The 18,061-nt window shown below is 37.8% G+C and overlaps 1 protein-coding gene across 1 annotated transcript; it reads right to left on the bottom strand.

Annotated features, from left to right (window-relative positions):
* Positions 1–2,150: 2,150 nt before the first annotated feature.
* Positions 2,151–5,915, bottom strand: barhl2 (BarH like homeobox 2). The gene is made up of 3 exons (XM_039691378.2): positions 4,966–5,915; positions 3,408–3,633; positions 2,151–2,667 (listed from the first exon to the last, which is right to left on the bottom strand). Exons 1-3 carry the CDS (start codon positions 5,516–5,518, stop codon positions 2,367–2,369), a joined length of 1,080 nt encoding a protein of 359 aa, XP_039547312.2. The 5' UTR covers positions 5,519–5,915; the 3' UTR covers positions 2,151–2,366.
* Positions 5,916–18,061: the final 12,146 nt, after the last annotated feature.

Here is an 18,061-nt window from a genome sequence, read left to right as displayed (position 1 = left end):
CACGAGTCAGATTACGCATGGCTGTATTTTTTAACGGGATAAATCTTTTTAGGACATGGCACATTTTTCGTTAGTCGCTAACTCTTGATAATATTATTTGATGCCTTATAAATGTATCAAATGATCGAAAAACGAATGAAAATATGTAATTATTTAACTAATTCCAAGCAATTCATATTGCAAGCAGCCTAGAGCATCAATGCGCAGCCTCTTGTATTATTGGCCCATATTAAATTAGATTATTTGGCTAAAGTGCGTGCAAGCCGGGAACAGCTTTCCAGCTGAACTCAAGCTTTTAGAAATAATAGTTGTCTAGAAATGGCAGCAACTAGCTCTGCAATTGGGTGTGCAAGATTAAATTCCCAACTGACTGCATTTGTTTTGCGTGCCCACCAAATACTAAAGAAACCAACACCACACTAAATCTAACTCGACATCGATACCTAGTTGTCGATACCCGAAGGCTTCACAGTTTTGACTTTACAGAATTTATTGCGTTTGCTTTTATTTTAGGTTCCAAATTTCTATTTTATTTATTTGTGTGTGTGTGTGTGTGTGTGTGTGTGTGTGTGTGTGGGTGTGTGTGTGTGTGTGTGTGTGTGTTGTGTTGTGTTGTGTTTCTAATTTTCGTCTATTTTACACTATTAATTTTCGCTTTGATTGCATATAATTATATAACATTATGTAGCAGACCTGATTTTTTTTAATTGTCTCTTTTATTATTATGTTTTATTATTATGGAGAAAATGTAAGGCATCATGCCGGGTGCCAATATCATATTGTTTCAAACTACATAGCAGAGGTCAACTTGGCTTTAATAAGAATTTAGTAGCGCAGAAATCAGCAACCTTTTCTCCAATTAGAGGAGCCCAAACAAACGCGCCCCGAGGCTATTCTTTCCTACAGCCTCTTCAGTCCTCCAGGGGACGTTATCAAGCTCAAAAAGAAAAGCATTGTAATGTTCACTTAATTACATTCCCATAAGAAAACCCACGTGATTACTTATAGTTACGTATCGTTTATTACGCCTATAGTTACGCCTCTCATATTTAGTGTAAATCATAGTTTAAGTCATTGACCAAGGAATGTAAAGTATTGCGGTCATGTATTAGCCTATGTATTGTGTAATCTTTGGCTATGTTTCTCATTTCGATGTTTACTGCGTCTTTTGTTCATTTTATACCACATTTATACACATCCACTCACTAAGACTTTTTTTAAATCCAGCTTAGTGTTACAAATAGACAAATATAACGAACTGGGAATTAAATAATTATTTGACTGGGGGAATAACAAAAATGAATATGTAGGCTACATTAAAATGCCTATTTTCTCTAAATAAATAAAGTTGGATTTATGTTTGGTTGTGTTCTTCACAGCAAGTGTTTTTGGTTTAAACGAATGACAAATAGTGAATATTAATCTCGAGTGAGATCTACAGAGGTCTCTAATTGTTTATATGAAATGTTTCTTTTAATTCACTCACGCTGAGAAGGTTTGCGCCTGCTGTCTGTCCGCGGCGGTTCTCCCACAGAACAGCTGCCAGACCGGGAGCAGCTTCGCCATTCCCAGAGTAAATGCATCAAACCATCTATTCTCATATAGCAGACCGGTCCCGAGCCTTACTTGAATGCACGCCTATGCTAATGAGTTCAGACGGGTTTATAGAGTTTACAAAGAACTTATGCTGTGCCCTAAATCGTGTGCAATAGCCTCCACAGTTTATGAATACAGTTCTGGTGATTCCTCTAAAACTAATGTTGTATATGTTGTATTACATACAAGTGCCAAGAAGAATTCTAAGCGTTAGACATTTAATATTTCTATCCTAAATTTCTAAAACATTTCTCTCTTTTTTTCCCCAGAAAATCCTGGGCTTAAAAATCCACACGGAAGATGTTTAAATTATTTAGTATGATGCAATTACGGAAATTATTATTTCAACTTATTAAACGGATCACATGGAAAGTGATAAACATAGCCTACGTCCCCTTTCAAGAGACAGCGTCTGACTTTTTTATTATTATTATTACTATATATTTTTTTTTTTTACATTTTGTCTTTATTCCACCCTTTATTTAAATCTAATAAAGTTTATAAGCGTACTAGTATAAGTGTTTTTGTACCAAAAAAAGACAAAACAAACAATCTGACAATGAACAGTCATTTTACTGTCACGGTCACAGGCTCTTCTGGTTTAGTTTGGCCTATAAGTCAGAAATGGTCCATATTAAATAATACATCTTTTTTTCTTCGATAAAATCGTCTCTTATTGTTTTCATGATGAAAACAAAAGCGTCTTGTGAAAGTTCAGCGCAATCTGTCCCATCACTTGTGATACATTTGTCTCTCAGTGTCTTTTCTTTTTACCGAGGGTGCTGCGTACCCGGTATTGGGTTTAGTGCCGGTTGTCCCCCGGGCCCCAGGCCGTGAATGAGCACTCTGGGGACTAGCGGTCTCTGGAGAGATGGATGCGGTGTGGACGGAGTCCGGTACATACTGCTGTACATGGCAGCAGCGGCTGCGGCCGCTGTCGTGCTGTCCACGGTGCCTAATAAACTCGGGTGGTAGAAATACGGGGATGGGAACATTCTCTGTAAAGCCGAATAATTTCCAGCTTCAGCCAGCAGTTCTAATCCGACAGCCGTCTGCCTCTTCCATTTCGTCCTGCAATGAGATCAAAATACAAGAAATCAATTATTAAACTCTCCACATATGGCTCCTTATGGGCAAGATTATTCGAGGCGTGCATGTTTGATTCTGGCACAAAAAAGGTAAACTTCATTTAAATACGAATGAAATGGGCCGCAAATTGTTTGTAAAATAATCAGAATGTATTGTATAATAATACAAATATTTTTTTTTCACCCGTCATTATTCCGATAATATTTAGCCAAATATTTTCTGTAGTAACTCTACAGAATTACTAACATATAGCCTACTAAAAACACAAATCTTGCTATAATAAATGTAATAATAAAAATAAAAAAAAATGTTTAATCGTTTAAAAAAAAATCAGGAGTGAAGATCTAAATATATATTTGGGGCCTTGCTATTCATGAACAGCTAATTGCAATCGAATTATAATAATTTAATATGACAAAATTTTCAGACAAGCGTGTTCAAATTATTTGATCTAGCCTACATATTTTGTTGCGCCGTTCGTTTATTTAAAACTTAGGTTAATAATAATTATAATAATTAAATAACTAATAAATAGGCCTAGGAGTCAACTAATATAATCTCGAATTTTGGCAACTGCAATATAGATCCATCAGTAGATACAAAAGTATGATAAAAATGCTTGCACAATCAAAATAGCCTACTTGATATATTATACAAAATATGTTGTTATTATGATTATTTTTTATTATATTTCATGAATGATATGTTATGTGGAAACTTACCGTCGGTTTTGATACCACGTCTTGACTTGTGTGTCTGTGAGGTTTAGGGCTGCTGCCAGGTCCATTCGGTCCTGTACACTGAGGTATTTCTGTCTCTCGAAACTGCGCTCCAACTGGTTAAGTTGATGGTCAGAGAAGGCCGTCCGCGCTTTGCGAGGTTTTTTAGAGCGGGAGGGCGGACTGTCTCTGGAACTAGAAATTTCCCGATCGCCCTCTTCTTTTGCTCCTAAAGAAGTAATTGCAATGAAAGTTAATGAAATGTATTAAACGAGCTGTTCATTAAACGAGTTTAATAAAAATGAGAACACAGTCTAATAATTTAGTAATTAGCCTACTGTTTAAATAAAAGCTTTATTTTGGTAACTTATGGTTGCTAAAGGCCTCGATCTTATTCACAAATCTAAACTTGCTTAGGTTCGATTATTTCGTCTTGGTATTATAAATATCAGGATCTTTAGAAAAGTCAATACAAGGTGTCTTATCCAAAAATATACTTATTTGTTTCACAGGTAAATTAGGTCGTCGCATGTAGACGAAAATATTACAACAAAACGAGCAGGATCGATGTCAATCTATCTCTATTTGTAGCAGTTTTTGCTGGGCTCCGTGATCCCCCCTCAAGGAAGAACAATAATCTCTCTAATTGACTCACTAGGGAGGATCCCACACCGGGCAAAATTCACCAGCCTTTACATCTGTTATGCTAATATCAGAGAATAACCTTAGCGACAGCCTAACAATATTGTATTGTAATACTGGTTCATAATATTGTATGAAAATACAGACAAATAAACAAATCCCTAAAATTGACTTTAATGTGGACGACAATAATAATACAATTATTAATAATGATAATAATAATTGGCTAATAAACAGTGCCTAAAAAATTATATTATATTAATATAATATAATATATTATAGGTATTTTGTACCACTAAATGCTTGTAATATTTCAGTGGTGGATTCACAGCATTTATTGTTATATCCAAGTTAAGAAATCTTTTCTATTTTCCCCCCAAAATAGGCCTACGTTTTATTTTGATTACTTTGTTTAATTTACGCATGACCAATTATTTGCGAAACCGAAGATTTCCATAACTCTTTGTGCTTTTGATTTTACAGTGAAGAAGAATACTCTTTAAACACATATGCTTAACACATATCTTTAAACACATATGCTAAACACATATGCTTAAAATTCAAATATTAAACTACACGGATAAGTCTTTATAAGCATTTAGAATTTCATTATTATTATTATTATTATTATTATTATTATTATTATTATTTTACTAATGTAGCCTATTTTTGCGTCATTGTACGATGCAGTAAGGCTACCGTTTAAACAAGTAGGCTAAGTACAATAGTACAATAATATTTGTGAATGTCATTTTTTGGGTGCCTTTTCTAAATAGGCCATCACATTGTTATTGATAGCCTAATTGAATCAATTTTATAAACAAGTATTAATAAATGTCAAACAGATACCGTGATATAAAGGTTTTTCTTATTTTTTTTATTTATTTATTATTATTCTGTGTGTAAAACGCACTCTTACCGTTACATTTCAAATCACTCTGCATGTCATCTCTTTTGTCCAGTTTGCTTCTGTTGTCATCTAGCTCTAGTTTGGGCCTGATGCCGTCCGGGGCGGTTCCGTTCTCTGTTTTGGGGCTGTGATGTGGAGATGCGACACTGGTGCTGTAAGGAGCGCAAGCTGCTAGCGGTTTACTGTCGCCCAAAATGTCTTTGATTAGAAAGGAGGAGGTGGCAGTCCTGGGGGCACAGCCAGCCTGACCGAGCGGATGAGGCTGGGGTGAAAGCTGCAAACTCTGAGCCTGATTGTGATGATGATGGTGATGGTGATGCTGAAGGCTGTCTTGGACCAGATGCGGTTCGGGATGCTCCATGGTGACTGAGATCGGGGATGAGGGGGCTGTTCCCACAGTGTCTATCTCCGAACATGGTGATGGGGTCGCCTGACTCCTGAAATCCGCTGTTCTGTTACTGTCACCGAGTCGAAAATCCCCGTTCATCAGTACTGAGCTGCCAGAATTGGTTGTGGACAAAATAGTGTCTATTCCGAAACTAGACCCACTGGATCCTTCCATAGTACAAGAAAAAGTATGAGCACTTAAGTCGTCTTCATAACAACTTTCCTGCACAATGTTTTAAAATGAAGAAGAAGAAGAAGAAAACCTTAAACGGAATCAACGAATAGAACTCAAAGGTTAACGCAGTAAAAAAAAAAAAAAACCGAAAAAGTACAAAATGAACAATTCTTCGCGCAAATGAAATAATCCTTGCACTAAAGCAAAGAAAAGAGAAAAGAGAAATATAGCCTGCGCTCCAAGATGTTGCTACATTCAAGGTGAAATGTGGAAAGCAAGTGGATCTATGTAGTCCACGTCCTTTTTGTTATGGTTATTGAACTTTCTTTCAAAGTTGAGTTGTGGAGAGATTGGGATGCTCTAACTCCTCGACATCACGCTCCCTTTTGCCACTAATCGTTGTAGTGTTGCTCTACAATGACTTCCTACATTGACGTCATATTTGCTCCTTTATTATAACACATTCCTCGTGCTCACCATCTCTCCTCTCATTGGTTACATGGTCACGCGCCTGTCCAATCAGCGATTTGTACTTCATCATTACACGTTAGAGCCACTCATTGATTCCTCAATGCTCTTTTGAAACCTTCCCTCCACTAGTTTCTCCGACGGTATCTTAGACATTAGACACATAAATGTGTTTATGGTAACACTTTACATCATTGTGCTCGTGATACAAATATTGCTTGTTGCAAAAAAAATAAATAAATAAAATTAAAAAAAAAAAAAAAATAGTATATATATATATATATATATATATATATATGTGTGTGTGTGTGTGTGTGTGTGTGTGTGTGTGTGTGTGTGTGTGTACTAATCTACAAATACTATTGCTGTGTAGTATATATATATATATATATATATATATATATATATATATATATATCACAGCAATAACCACAGCAGTAACGTGAAATAGCTGTTCCTCAAAATAGTCACACAAAAAGTAGACTTTAGTTCATAAAATTACCCAATTATGCTAACTAATCAATTACCCTGTAATATCGACTACAGCAGTGACGCCACTGAATTAAAAAAAAAGCAAACAATGGATTAATTAAATTGTGAACTTAATTGTATCATTGCATTATTGGCTTGTTTAGCATTTATTCCGCTTTGGATTTATGTGTTTTCAGTGTATAAAGATTTCTCCAAAAAAAAAACTCTCCATAATCTCTACTGGCAAAACAAAATTGTGTCATTTATTCTTTTAAGAGCACAGGGACAGTGAAACGTGCTAGAGAAATAAGCCCGTTTTGAGCTGATAGTCATTGCGTGTGTCTGGGCCTTTGAGTGAAAGCACTGCTTCTAAATAGCTCAAGGGAATGAAATGATGGCGAATATTGTACATGACACACGTCGGGCTACTATCTTTCTTTCTTCCCCTTCTTATTCTAAATAAACCCTGGGCACATTCTGGTGTTATAGCATAATTCAGCTTTAATACAAACTGCGTTAAATGGTAATATTTTCTGAGTCGGGATCAGAAAATAAGAACTATCGAATATATGCGTTTAAGTCATCACCCCTCCTTAAATATTGTAAGGGAAACAATAATCTCAGCCTAACACAGTCCAATGCGCGACTCCTGATTGTTAATGTGGAAATACAGTTCACAATGTTTTCTGCCGCTGAGTGCCAAGATTTAGGCTATACTGAGAGGATGATGATGATGATGATGATGCGGTGTATGGAGCTGTGATGGCTTCGCCAACAGACGGACCCAGAGCTGGTTATATCAGACTGCTGCGTTCTCTAACGTGGGTTACGCACGAGTTTTCCGTGGACCACTTCACTGTGCTCCCAAACCTGTTTGCAACCTCCTCCTGTAACGGATCGAACCGAGATTATTAACCTGTTTTATTTAGCTGATCGACGTGGGAGTCATCATTTAGGTTTGTCCTATACGCACCGGCTCAATTTATTTATTTTTATTCACCAAAAAGAAAATAAATAGTTTTTAGAAAACAGTTTTGTGTGGTTTTACATGTTTGTAATTTGTATTTACGTTTATTATGTATTCTATGTGCCTAGCTATTTTGTTGTAAATGATTTAGTGAAAGGTTATTTGAAAGCAGATTATAGCCTAAATATTACAGTCAAAAATAGGCTATAAGAGATTGCATGTTCGTTGTATTGTTTTAATTACCAGCTAATCGTATAACAATTTGTTTTTCCGGGGATATACTTGGCAAACTCTTGAAATGTTCACACTGTTTAATAATTCATATTGATTTACATGATTGTACGCGGGAGCGTCTTTTTAAAGTTTTTTTTTTTTTTAGTTTATTTTGTTTAATGTTGTTATTTACGTGTCACGTGTTTTGTTATTTCTTGAGGCGACCATAATATCTGACCTGTTACACATAGGCTAATATTGAATTTCTGGTTGTAAGTGTCTGCAAATTGTGTAACTAAACACCATCTACGGTGCATAGGCTATGTTCGAGTTAGTATGAACTATACAAATTGTGTGCTTGGCTTGTTGGCTTGCAATTCTAAGAATGTCTGGATTCTGTTCTGCACTGAAATAATGAAGTTAAGTCGTGGCTAATTGGTAAATTCTTGTATAACACGCACCCCCTCTGACATGATTTTACACACGTTCAGTAATAACACTAGGCGGCGACAAAGTCATCCAAGAATTCATGTCAATAATCATTTGAAGTGTGCTGGTTAATGCAGGGCAAAGACACTTTATATACACATACCACATCAAGTTTTACCAACAGTCAAATTCAATAAAATGCATAAATAGGTGGCTTGAATTGGCCTGTCTAAGCGTGGTAAAATTGAACAATTAAGATAAGATAGCCTGCTCTGACTTTAGAGAATTAGGCAACACAGCCTAACATTTTTATCACTAAAGGTACTAAATGGGCAAAAGAAAGTTATTTGAAAACATTTTACATAAAATACAATAATTTGGCCAGGTGATATTTGCTGCACTAGCCTGTCCTTTTAAAATGAATTCTAATTTAGCCTACAAAGTAATTGAGTTAGAGAATGAAATGTGTTTTGCCCCAAGATATGTGAAAACGATATATTGGCAATGTATATCTTTCCGTTGAAGAAAATCAAAGCGATGACTGAACACGCCAGTCAATCTCAAGAGACTCCAGCAGCATGTTCATTAACAGTTCACTAATTGCTGCAACTCATTGAGCCTCAATCAATCGCTTTATTAGGTTTAAGGGCGCCGCTGGAACAAATTGAATACAACCAGTCAGGGTATCATCTGGTCAGCCGGGGCTGATGGTCGATGATCGGACAGTGAAATTGTAGTTTGCCCTGTATCGATTCCCCTCACGGCTTTTTGTGGAAACTGTCAGCGACTGCTGAAGGCCTCGCGCTGTTTGCAGACAGGTCTCTCCACATCTGTCATGCAGCCAAATAACCGGAAATTTACTCTATTTATGCTAAATCCCGTATATAGGCCTATGCTTTAAAATGCATTACAATGCTATCTTTCTCAATACTTTAACTACAATATGATTTCTATCAGACGTAGGGCCTATTAAACTTTATGCATAGATCAGTGAAGTTTAGTAGCCCAGTGAGGCAACAAATAAGCAACCACATTTATCCCACGATTAAATTGGTCTTTAAATTAACAGAAAAGAACTGATTAGCCTACTCGTCTGTGTTGAACGCGAGCTATTTTCCATGCTTCAGCAACACGAATATTGCTATAATTCTTTTGCACCCGTACGCTTATGACACTATTTAAATGAAAGACTTAGCCTACAGTAAAGATTTTTAACGGACTCCCCCCATATATTTCAAGGAAGCCTATGGGCTACCATAAAATCTGAATCAGGAATGATCTAAATGCAAATATCAAATGTGTGTTTACAAATATTGCAGATCTATGGAAATGGATTTAATAACGTATAATCAGAATTTGTATTTACCTGTCTTTGAAGTTATGCGATGAATACAAACAAGTCATTATTATATAAATACAGTCGTTCATTGTTCATGTTAGTTCACAGTTTTTTTAACTGAAGTTAACAAACACAAATACTTTTGATTTGAATAATGTATTAGTAAATGATTAAATTAACATTAGTCTATAATATAAATGCTAGTTCATCTTAACTAAAGTAGTTAATTAAAACCTTATTGTAAAGTGATAACAAATATTATTATAAGTAAAATCAGAAAAAGGCTGTAAAATGTTACATAACATGCAACGAAATATTTTAGTGAGACAAATTTTTGTGCACGTAGGCTAGGTAATATTCACATAATTATATTTTCAAATCGTATATGTTGTCAAAAAAATAAAGGTCCTGTATAAAAGGGTATTTAATTCGCAAGTTGTAGGCAGTGCGCTTGAGCAGGGACAGCATTGAACACAGTCTCAGAGAAAAATAAATCTCAGAGAATCATGGGTCTGACAGAAGACAAATTCGCTCTCTCTCTCTCTAAACATGTCTAACATCTCTATTTGAGCGGACAGGAAAAAGGCTAACACAAAATTGTTATGAAAGTCAAAATTCAACAGGAAATGTTATTTCAGAAGTCCATCTATGGAAGGTTGGTGCTCCCTGTGAGCTGTGACATTTACAGCTATGGCTTTCATAATCCCAATATTACATTTTTTTTTTTTTTTTTTTTACTAGATCTTAACAGTACCCCCCCCCCCCTCCTTTCAACAGTGCTTGAATTTACACTGTAATAAAACATGTGACATTCAAGTTTAATTTGAAGTGCAGCTAGTATTAATCCAAAGGCAAACAAGGAGGGGAAATAATAAGCCTAGGAGAAGGACACAGACGGGCCCGTGGAACATCAATTACAGTTTTAATTCAACACCCAAATCAAATGTTAAAATATGAGCGAAAGCAAGAGTATCAGCGAAGCTGTCTCGTTTTGTTTACGAACAACACCAATCCATCCAATAACTATAGCTACAATGTAAAATTTAGTAAGTGACGATGGCACATGCATCACACGAGTGCCCATCCCCACATCGCATCTCTTTGTTAGGTTTTCTGATCTAGCTCTATAGTGCTTGCTCAAGGAAAGCACATTGATTTGTGCGCTCCGGCCACAGACAGGCCCTGACAACGTTATTCTAGCAGTCAGAAGGGTCTTTACAATCACCTAATTACCAGAGCTGTCAATCAACGCGAGCCGCGGCTGGCTCTGACCGTGTCCGCGAGCTGCATTCCTGCGCGCGGCTGAGCGCGTGATTGATCCGTGCTGATGGCGTCGAGCCGCCTCATGACGTGTGATTCTGTGGCGCGTGCACGCTTCACAAAGGTAATCGGGGGATCAGGAGGGGTCAATGCCATTTCCTATTACCTGAAGTCTAACAGCAAACAAAAATCACGAGGAAATAAGCCAGAAGAGTGGGAGAATAAGGGGTGATGGGTGTGAAGACTGCATTGCTCCAGGGGCGGGCGAGCAATTGAGCAAGACGCGAAAATGATTTCCTTTCAAAGCAACAAAAGCCAGATTGAGATTGTCCAGCACTGCTTTAGTCAGATTTAAAACTCTTCGCACCTTATTACAGTGAGGTATCAGCACTGACAGAATATTTGGAGGCTAAATCGGGGATAGGTCTATGTTAGCTGTAGGTCTTCACTGCTGTCAATCAATTGTAGCTGGACACCTAGCTTATGGCAGACCCAAACCAGGTTTTACAAATCAATGCGTGGGCTGATTGGTTAATTTGAGCTATAGGCTATTTTAGTCAATGTTAAACCTATTTCTATATGTGTGTAGCCTACTGTAGCTACTGTGCATCTGTCTAACAGGCCTAATTACGAAAATCAAACTAAATTAAATGTAGCCTAAGTGCAGGTTTATCCAATAATGTAGGTATGAAGGGAAAAAAAAGGCTTTTGTCCATTACCCCTTTTCAATAGCACAATTTAATGAGGCAAAATAAAACCTTCCAGATTCTAAATAGTTGAATATTAAAGGCTGACCTTAAGGATTTCTGTGCAGAGACCAAAAAAACATATATATGATATAGGCTAATAATAGTTGCTGATGGCACTAGAAGGTAATAGTAGTAGGCCTGCAGTAGTAGTAGTAAGCTAACACACTCTCACCTCAGGGCGTCATTCAACGCACATGGTTATGGGTAGGTTTAGGTCCAGGGTAGGGTTAGGGTTAGACCACTAGGAGGCGCCTTCTGGCCCACATATATCTGCGTCTCAATTGACGCTAAAGGGTGCCATGTGCGTTGGATGTATACGCATTGTCAAAAGCGTCAGTATATGACACCTTGGGATGAGAAGGGGCTGATATTATAGGCCTATGTATATGTGTTTTGGGAGGCTACATTATTGGTCGATATATTTTATACTATGTAGCCTCTTAAATTGTATTACAAGTAGAATGGTGTCAATATAAATATCTTGTTTTATGTAAGCCTACCAAAAATAGTCGCACAAATCGTTATTCTTTTTCATTTTGAAAAAGTCTTTTTACTTTTACTGTTCTATTACTTTTTTTTTTGTAATATTGTAATTTTGCCCTATAGCAGCAAAGCTACAGTTGGCAAGGAGTAAGATGATGACGACCGCCTGTCAATAACATTTATATTCATTATATCCCATCGCACTGTGTATGTCGCACTGTGTGCGAGAGAAGAAACGCGGCAACAACACAATGTAAATTGAGAATCAAGCGGGTAAACAGTATGTGTATGGCTGCTGCACCTGAAGGGAGCAGAACGAACGTCACTAATGAACCCCGGCAAAACAGTGGCACGAGTAATGAGAGATAACACTGCATTTTGCAACACCGAAAATAAAGGTGAAATCATCAATGAATGGGAGCAGGGGTGAAAAAAAGACGGGGGAAAGCAAAGCAATGATTAAATGATCAAAAGCTGGCGGAGTGAGTCTCCATGTCACTGCCAAGCACACTCATCTACCTACAAGTGAAAGTTAGGTTTCAAGCACAGTGCAATTATAGCTGGGAATGTCAGTTTGACATTAATGCAGCCAGCAGAAATTCCCTAATTGGCCTCAGAGGAGAAAGTGAACCAGAAAATATATTAACATTTTAAAAAAACATATTTTGCCTAATCCTTTCACTTTCCAACAATATTTGAAGACCAAAATGCCCCAGGCATAAGAATTTAAATGAGCAATTTTGTTTTTGAAGGAAACGGCCAATGAGACAGAAAATAGACTAAAGGGAAATCATTAGTGTATGAGAGCTCCTGACAGGCCTGCCTGGCTGACTGGCTGGCCTGTCACAGGGAGTCTGTGTTCTTGAGCTCCATGCTATGAGCTAAGCAGATAACATGAAAAGACCTATAAACTTGCAGCCAGAAGTCAAAGCCTATTATCTGGAAATTCAAATGCAGTGGTGAGGAGGAGGAAAGGCTGCTGCAGGGGGGGGGGGGGGGGTGGGGGTGTGTGAGGGGGGCGACGGCGGGCTGCAGGACTCGCTCTTGCCATTGTGAGTTGTAACAGGCTCTGGTACAGTATGTAATATCAACTTTCAGTGGCTGTGGGTAATATGTCCAAACACCGTTCATATACAGCTGAGAAACTGGAAAGGTGGAGATTGCTGAAAAATGTTTAAAGTTGGAAGTGCTGGTTCTGTCACAGGAGAGTGGGCAGATGTGATATGACCATATCAGGGAAACACAGCTAAGTGCAGTCAGGAGATGTTAGGCCAGTCTCCTGGTGATGGAGCAGCTGAGGCTGACATGGCCCCAGGCTTGCCACTGCAGGGCACTCGCTCGCCTGCACTGCACTGCCTTTTTGAAAACAAAACACAGAGCTGCGACCAGAGGAAGCCATCGTGGCACTGACCACAAGGGTCGGACGTTTTACCTCCAGCAAGAAAAAGGAAGCAATGAGAAGATGGGGTGGAAGTATAGATAAAGGAAAGTGAGAAGAACAACAACAAATCTCAGGCTGAGTGGCACGTTTGTGCTTTAATGGTCATGGATCTCACAGGTACCTTGGAAGCGTGTTTATGGGTGTAAACGTGCCGTTTTTCTCCTTTGACCTGTTTTTTGCCTCTTAAATTTGAGTCGCTTTCCAGGGTTGGGCAGGGCATTTGATCTAAAATACGATGAGCAAGGCATTTAATCAGTAGCTTTGATAAACATTTGGCATAAAGCAGTTGGGCTCTTGTTTCTGACACCTACAGCCCAGGGCGAAAGCTTGTGACAAAGAAGGATTTTCACTGGCAATTTCAGGAATTCTACCCACCCTGTCAGTTGAGCTGTCACTCACTCTGACATAAGGATGGTGGATATCAAAGGAAGACAGGACTTTTTATCTCAAAGAAGCACAGGTACGATAGAAGTTCAGACAAATTTTCACCCTCAAAGAAAATTGCATCCAAGCAGCAGTCAACAAGTTCACACAGGTGTTTTATTTGCTATTCGATTAATGCAAATTATTATGTATTGTGTTAAAAAGATGCCAGCCTCTTTAGATTTATGGTGCTTCTGTATCATAAAGGTCAGCATAGAAGAAAATAAGTCCTGAAATACTGTAATTACACACTGTGCCCAAAACATTGTGATAACCCAGATAGCAAACTGACATTGAATCAACGTGGAAACGACGTCTCTCATGACATTGAAACAACGTTGATTTTGCTCATCGAATTAACGTTGAACCAACGTCAGGCGCGGCATTCTTCAAAGTTAAATGAAAATCGAAAATTGGTTTGCTTTCATAACGTTGAAACAACGCGTTGATTTCAAGTTGATTTTCCGTTAGTTTTGAAAGAATGACACGTCTGACGTTGGTTCAACGTTAATTCGATGAGCAAAACAATGTAAGATCAACGTTGTTTCTATGTCATATTTCCACGTTGATTCAATGTCAGTTTGCTATCTGGGAACATCTAAATTATGAGTTTGTTATACAACATATCACTAAACCAACTTAAATACATTATGTTACACCAACAAAATCAAATGTATATAGGTTTTCTCTTGTAGAAATGCACTACAATCAATCAGCTTTAGGTAACGTCAATGAACTATGGATTTATGGACAGCTATATCATGGTGCAAATTATTTATTGTCAAGGAGAGAAAACGATTTATCCTCAAGAAGGTTTAACTCTAAAAATAATTCAAAAGGAGCAACGACAATCCATTTGATTTGCTAATTTCATATCATATGTTATATACACATGTCTAACTTGCACTCAGATTTTGTCAGCATCCTTTATTGCACATATTATCATTTTCAAACATAAATATTATTAAGGAGGAGAAAGAGAACCACCCCACAACTGATCTGTCGAGTCTTTGGAGTTTCGGGGAATGAACAGTGAATGCAATGTCATACCAGCAGGACACCTTGTTTCTGAGGCCTTGCTCGCCCAGGTCAAGGATAGAGGATAGATAGAGGAGGAAAGACGGGGAGAAGGAGATATACAAAAAACAAAACAAACAAACAAAAAAAAAAAAACAAGGGGGCAGGCATCTCCTACAGTTTCTCCTCGTTACCCACTCTCCAGATGGGAACATGGAGTGTTGGCTGTTCTCCTCCTCATCAATACATCGTAGCTTTTTTGTCAGTAATTTGCAATAAGTGTCCACACCGCATCTTTAGGGAGCTGGAAATCATTACTGGATAAGGTCCTGCTCAGCTCCTAATTGGAAGCGTTGGGCCTTATCAACTGAGGATTTTCCCAGACCTCTGACAGATACCAATACGAAAATCATTGTTCAGTTGTCAATTTAAGAGACCGTTAAAGGAGCTTGTTTGAATTCTAATTGGAACTTCCTCCCCATTTCATAGCAACTGCGAGAATAAGAAAAAAAACATACCCTTGCCAGAGTGCGCGCGTTGCTTTTAGCATATGCAGTGTCTATGTCGAGTCAAGAGAGTGAAGGACCTTGGGAATCAGCTCTAAAGTGTTGTGCTATGTAGGTCAATTTGACAGGTTAGAGTTGTGACTATTTTACAAATGAAGATGGCGTGCAAACACATTAGTTTACAAAAATCCTCACGGGTGGTTTCCAGGGACTTAATCATGGGTGCGGATGTGCCTGAGTCTGGTCTGCAAAGCTCCCAATTAAGCAATACTGCATCCGCTTAAGACATTTGTTTGGAGTGCACGTGGGCTAGTATCGATCTAGCTAAACTGACCGCCTGATATCTCCTGCATATTTATGCCGCCGTTCTCCTGGTGTCCTGGAGCTGGGCTTTGCTGTTGTCGCTTATTTTAATCCAGCACCAGGGGCTGTGCAGGACCCTCTTGCTCAGGAAATAACTGCGAAAGCCACCAGATGTGGCACTGACTAACATGCGTAAACGGCTCGACGGTCGCCGATGCGATGACAGAGAAGTTGTGTCTGCATCTCAGTTGACAGCCAAGGGCGACGTCAGTAAGCTTTCAAAGGGGGACAAAATTTGTTTTGACATGACAATGGCAGTTGATCATCCATAGCGAAGGAAGGCTAATTGCACCCTTGAAATACACCCATGCGTGCCCGCTCACATGTACCATGACATCGCATGACATTTATGAATTGTGATTCAAATTTAAATGTAAGGAAGTATAACTGAATCTAAATTCAATTCATTCGTACAACAATAATTGTAACGGATGGATGGGCAGGGAATGCGAAAAAAAAAAGTCTCATTAAAAAAGGGAGGGCAACGATAAGGAAGTGAATTAGCCTTTTTTTCGCCTCAGCAATGTTTTCCTAATGTCCACTCTCTCTGGGAGCCGGTGTTGTGTTTGCCGGCTGTTTTACTAGCTGTCAGAAGGCATTTAAAATGAGGAGGCATCTAAGCATGCGTACAAGGGGATTCATTTGACCTCATTATACCGCAATAAAGCAAGAAACCGGTTTACTAAATATCACTGCACCACTCACACTTCACATCATATCATGCAGAGGAGCACGCTAAAAAGATGATTTCAGAAACGTCTGGTGAGTAGAGAGAGGCGGAGGGAATCGGGAGGAGGGGGGTTAACCTTCACTAGCCAGAAGGGATTCTGACAAGCAGGGGGGGGGGGGGGGCAGCTACGTAAAGCCCTGTTTAAGAGCAGAGCCAGTGAAGAAAAAAAAGATTTATGCTTTTAATTAATGGCAATTAAACCATGCCTGTTGGGCTGGCCTATGGCAATTGTTCTCAGTAAAAAGGAGGCTGTGCTGGTGACAAGCATTTGAATCCACTAAGTTCTACCAGGGGAGCTGACACTGCAGGCATCAAAACCCAAACTAAATCAATAAAATAATTAAACTTTTATAAATTGCATTTTGACAAGTATCAGATAGTGCTATGCTTTGATATTACAAATTCCTTGGAGGTGATGCAAACAAGAGGAGCGGCAGTTAGTGATCCAAACAATCAAAGGCTCTCGTTAACATGCGCTGTCTGATGCCTCAGTGCTATTAATTACTACAAATGAATGTGACTCTGCCCGCCTCTACTGATTGGAATGATAATCAGTCTCCAGCAGGCACAGGGAAACATATGCAACCTTGACCAAAATAAGGCATGCTAACATATGCTGTTTACAAGGGCAATCATTTGACTACCACATATTTTAAATGTACACACCCAATCAAATCCCATAATTTGAGCAAATAATTTTGCTTTCACTTTATTTTAAGGTGTCATTGTTACAGTGTAATTATATATTTAAGTAATGAGGCAACTACACTGTAAAAAACAATAAGTAAAATTTACTTATTTTTTGCAAGTTTTTGCACTGATATTTTTTGAGTAACACACATAGAATTAAGTGAACTATGCTTAACTAAGTTAAGTGAAAGTAACATAAGAAAATAAGTAGCTAAGGAAATGATGAGTAATATCTATTTAATTGTTTTTTTTTTCTTTGTACAACATTTCACTCAAACAATATAACATTCAATTAGATTACTTTAGATTACACTTTATAAGTATATGATTTACTCCGAAATATTTAAATAATCAATACATATAGTGTGTATCAACGTATCTTCATTTCTGAACTTATGTGTGAACGCAGACCTCAATACTTGGTAGACAATACACAATGACGATAACATTTGATGGATCGTTTTTGTGTTTGAATGTGTCATTTTAAGAAGAAAATGAACTCCAAATGTAAAAAAAAAAAAAAATGGCAAGTTACTAATCCTAACAACAAAAGCAATGATAAAATAGTGTAAATACATATGGAAAACAATGAAAAATTAACCTAGGCCCAGTGCATGATGGGAATACCAGTATCAGAAAAGTTGAGTAATTGTACTTAATTGTATAATGTTGATATTTACGCTTTCATTTCTACATGATTGAATTGAGTACTACTATAGAATTTACTTTTTTTTTAAATTCTTGCCTGAACTAACTTTTTTCATGTACATTACATTGTTTTTTTTTTCTGTAGTATTTACTTCACCACAAAATCATTTTTATCAGTGTACATGTACTTACTATTGGGTTAGGGTATAGGATTAGGATTTGGTTGAGGGTTAGTTGCATTATGCATAATTTACTGTTATTGCCTAGGCAAGTATGTAACATATGTAACAAGGACACTGTAAAATAAAGTGTTACCATTATTTTGTAAATTGAACCCCATTCTGTA

The sequence above is a fragment of the Pimephales promelas genome, chromosome 8, assembly GCF_988280905.1.
Source record: "Pimephales promelas chromosome 8, fPimPro1.hap1.1, whole genome shotgun sequence".
In the NCBI taxonomy this organism is placed as follows: domain Eukaryota; kingdom Metazoa; phylum Chordata; class Actinopteri; order Cypriniformes; family Leuciscidae; genus Pimephales; species Pimephales promelas.
This window is presented reverse-complemented; position numbering and strand designations above follow the sequence as displayed.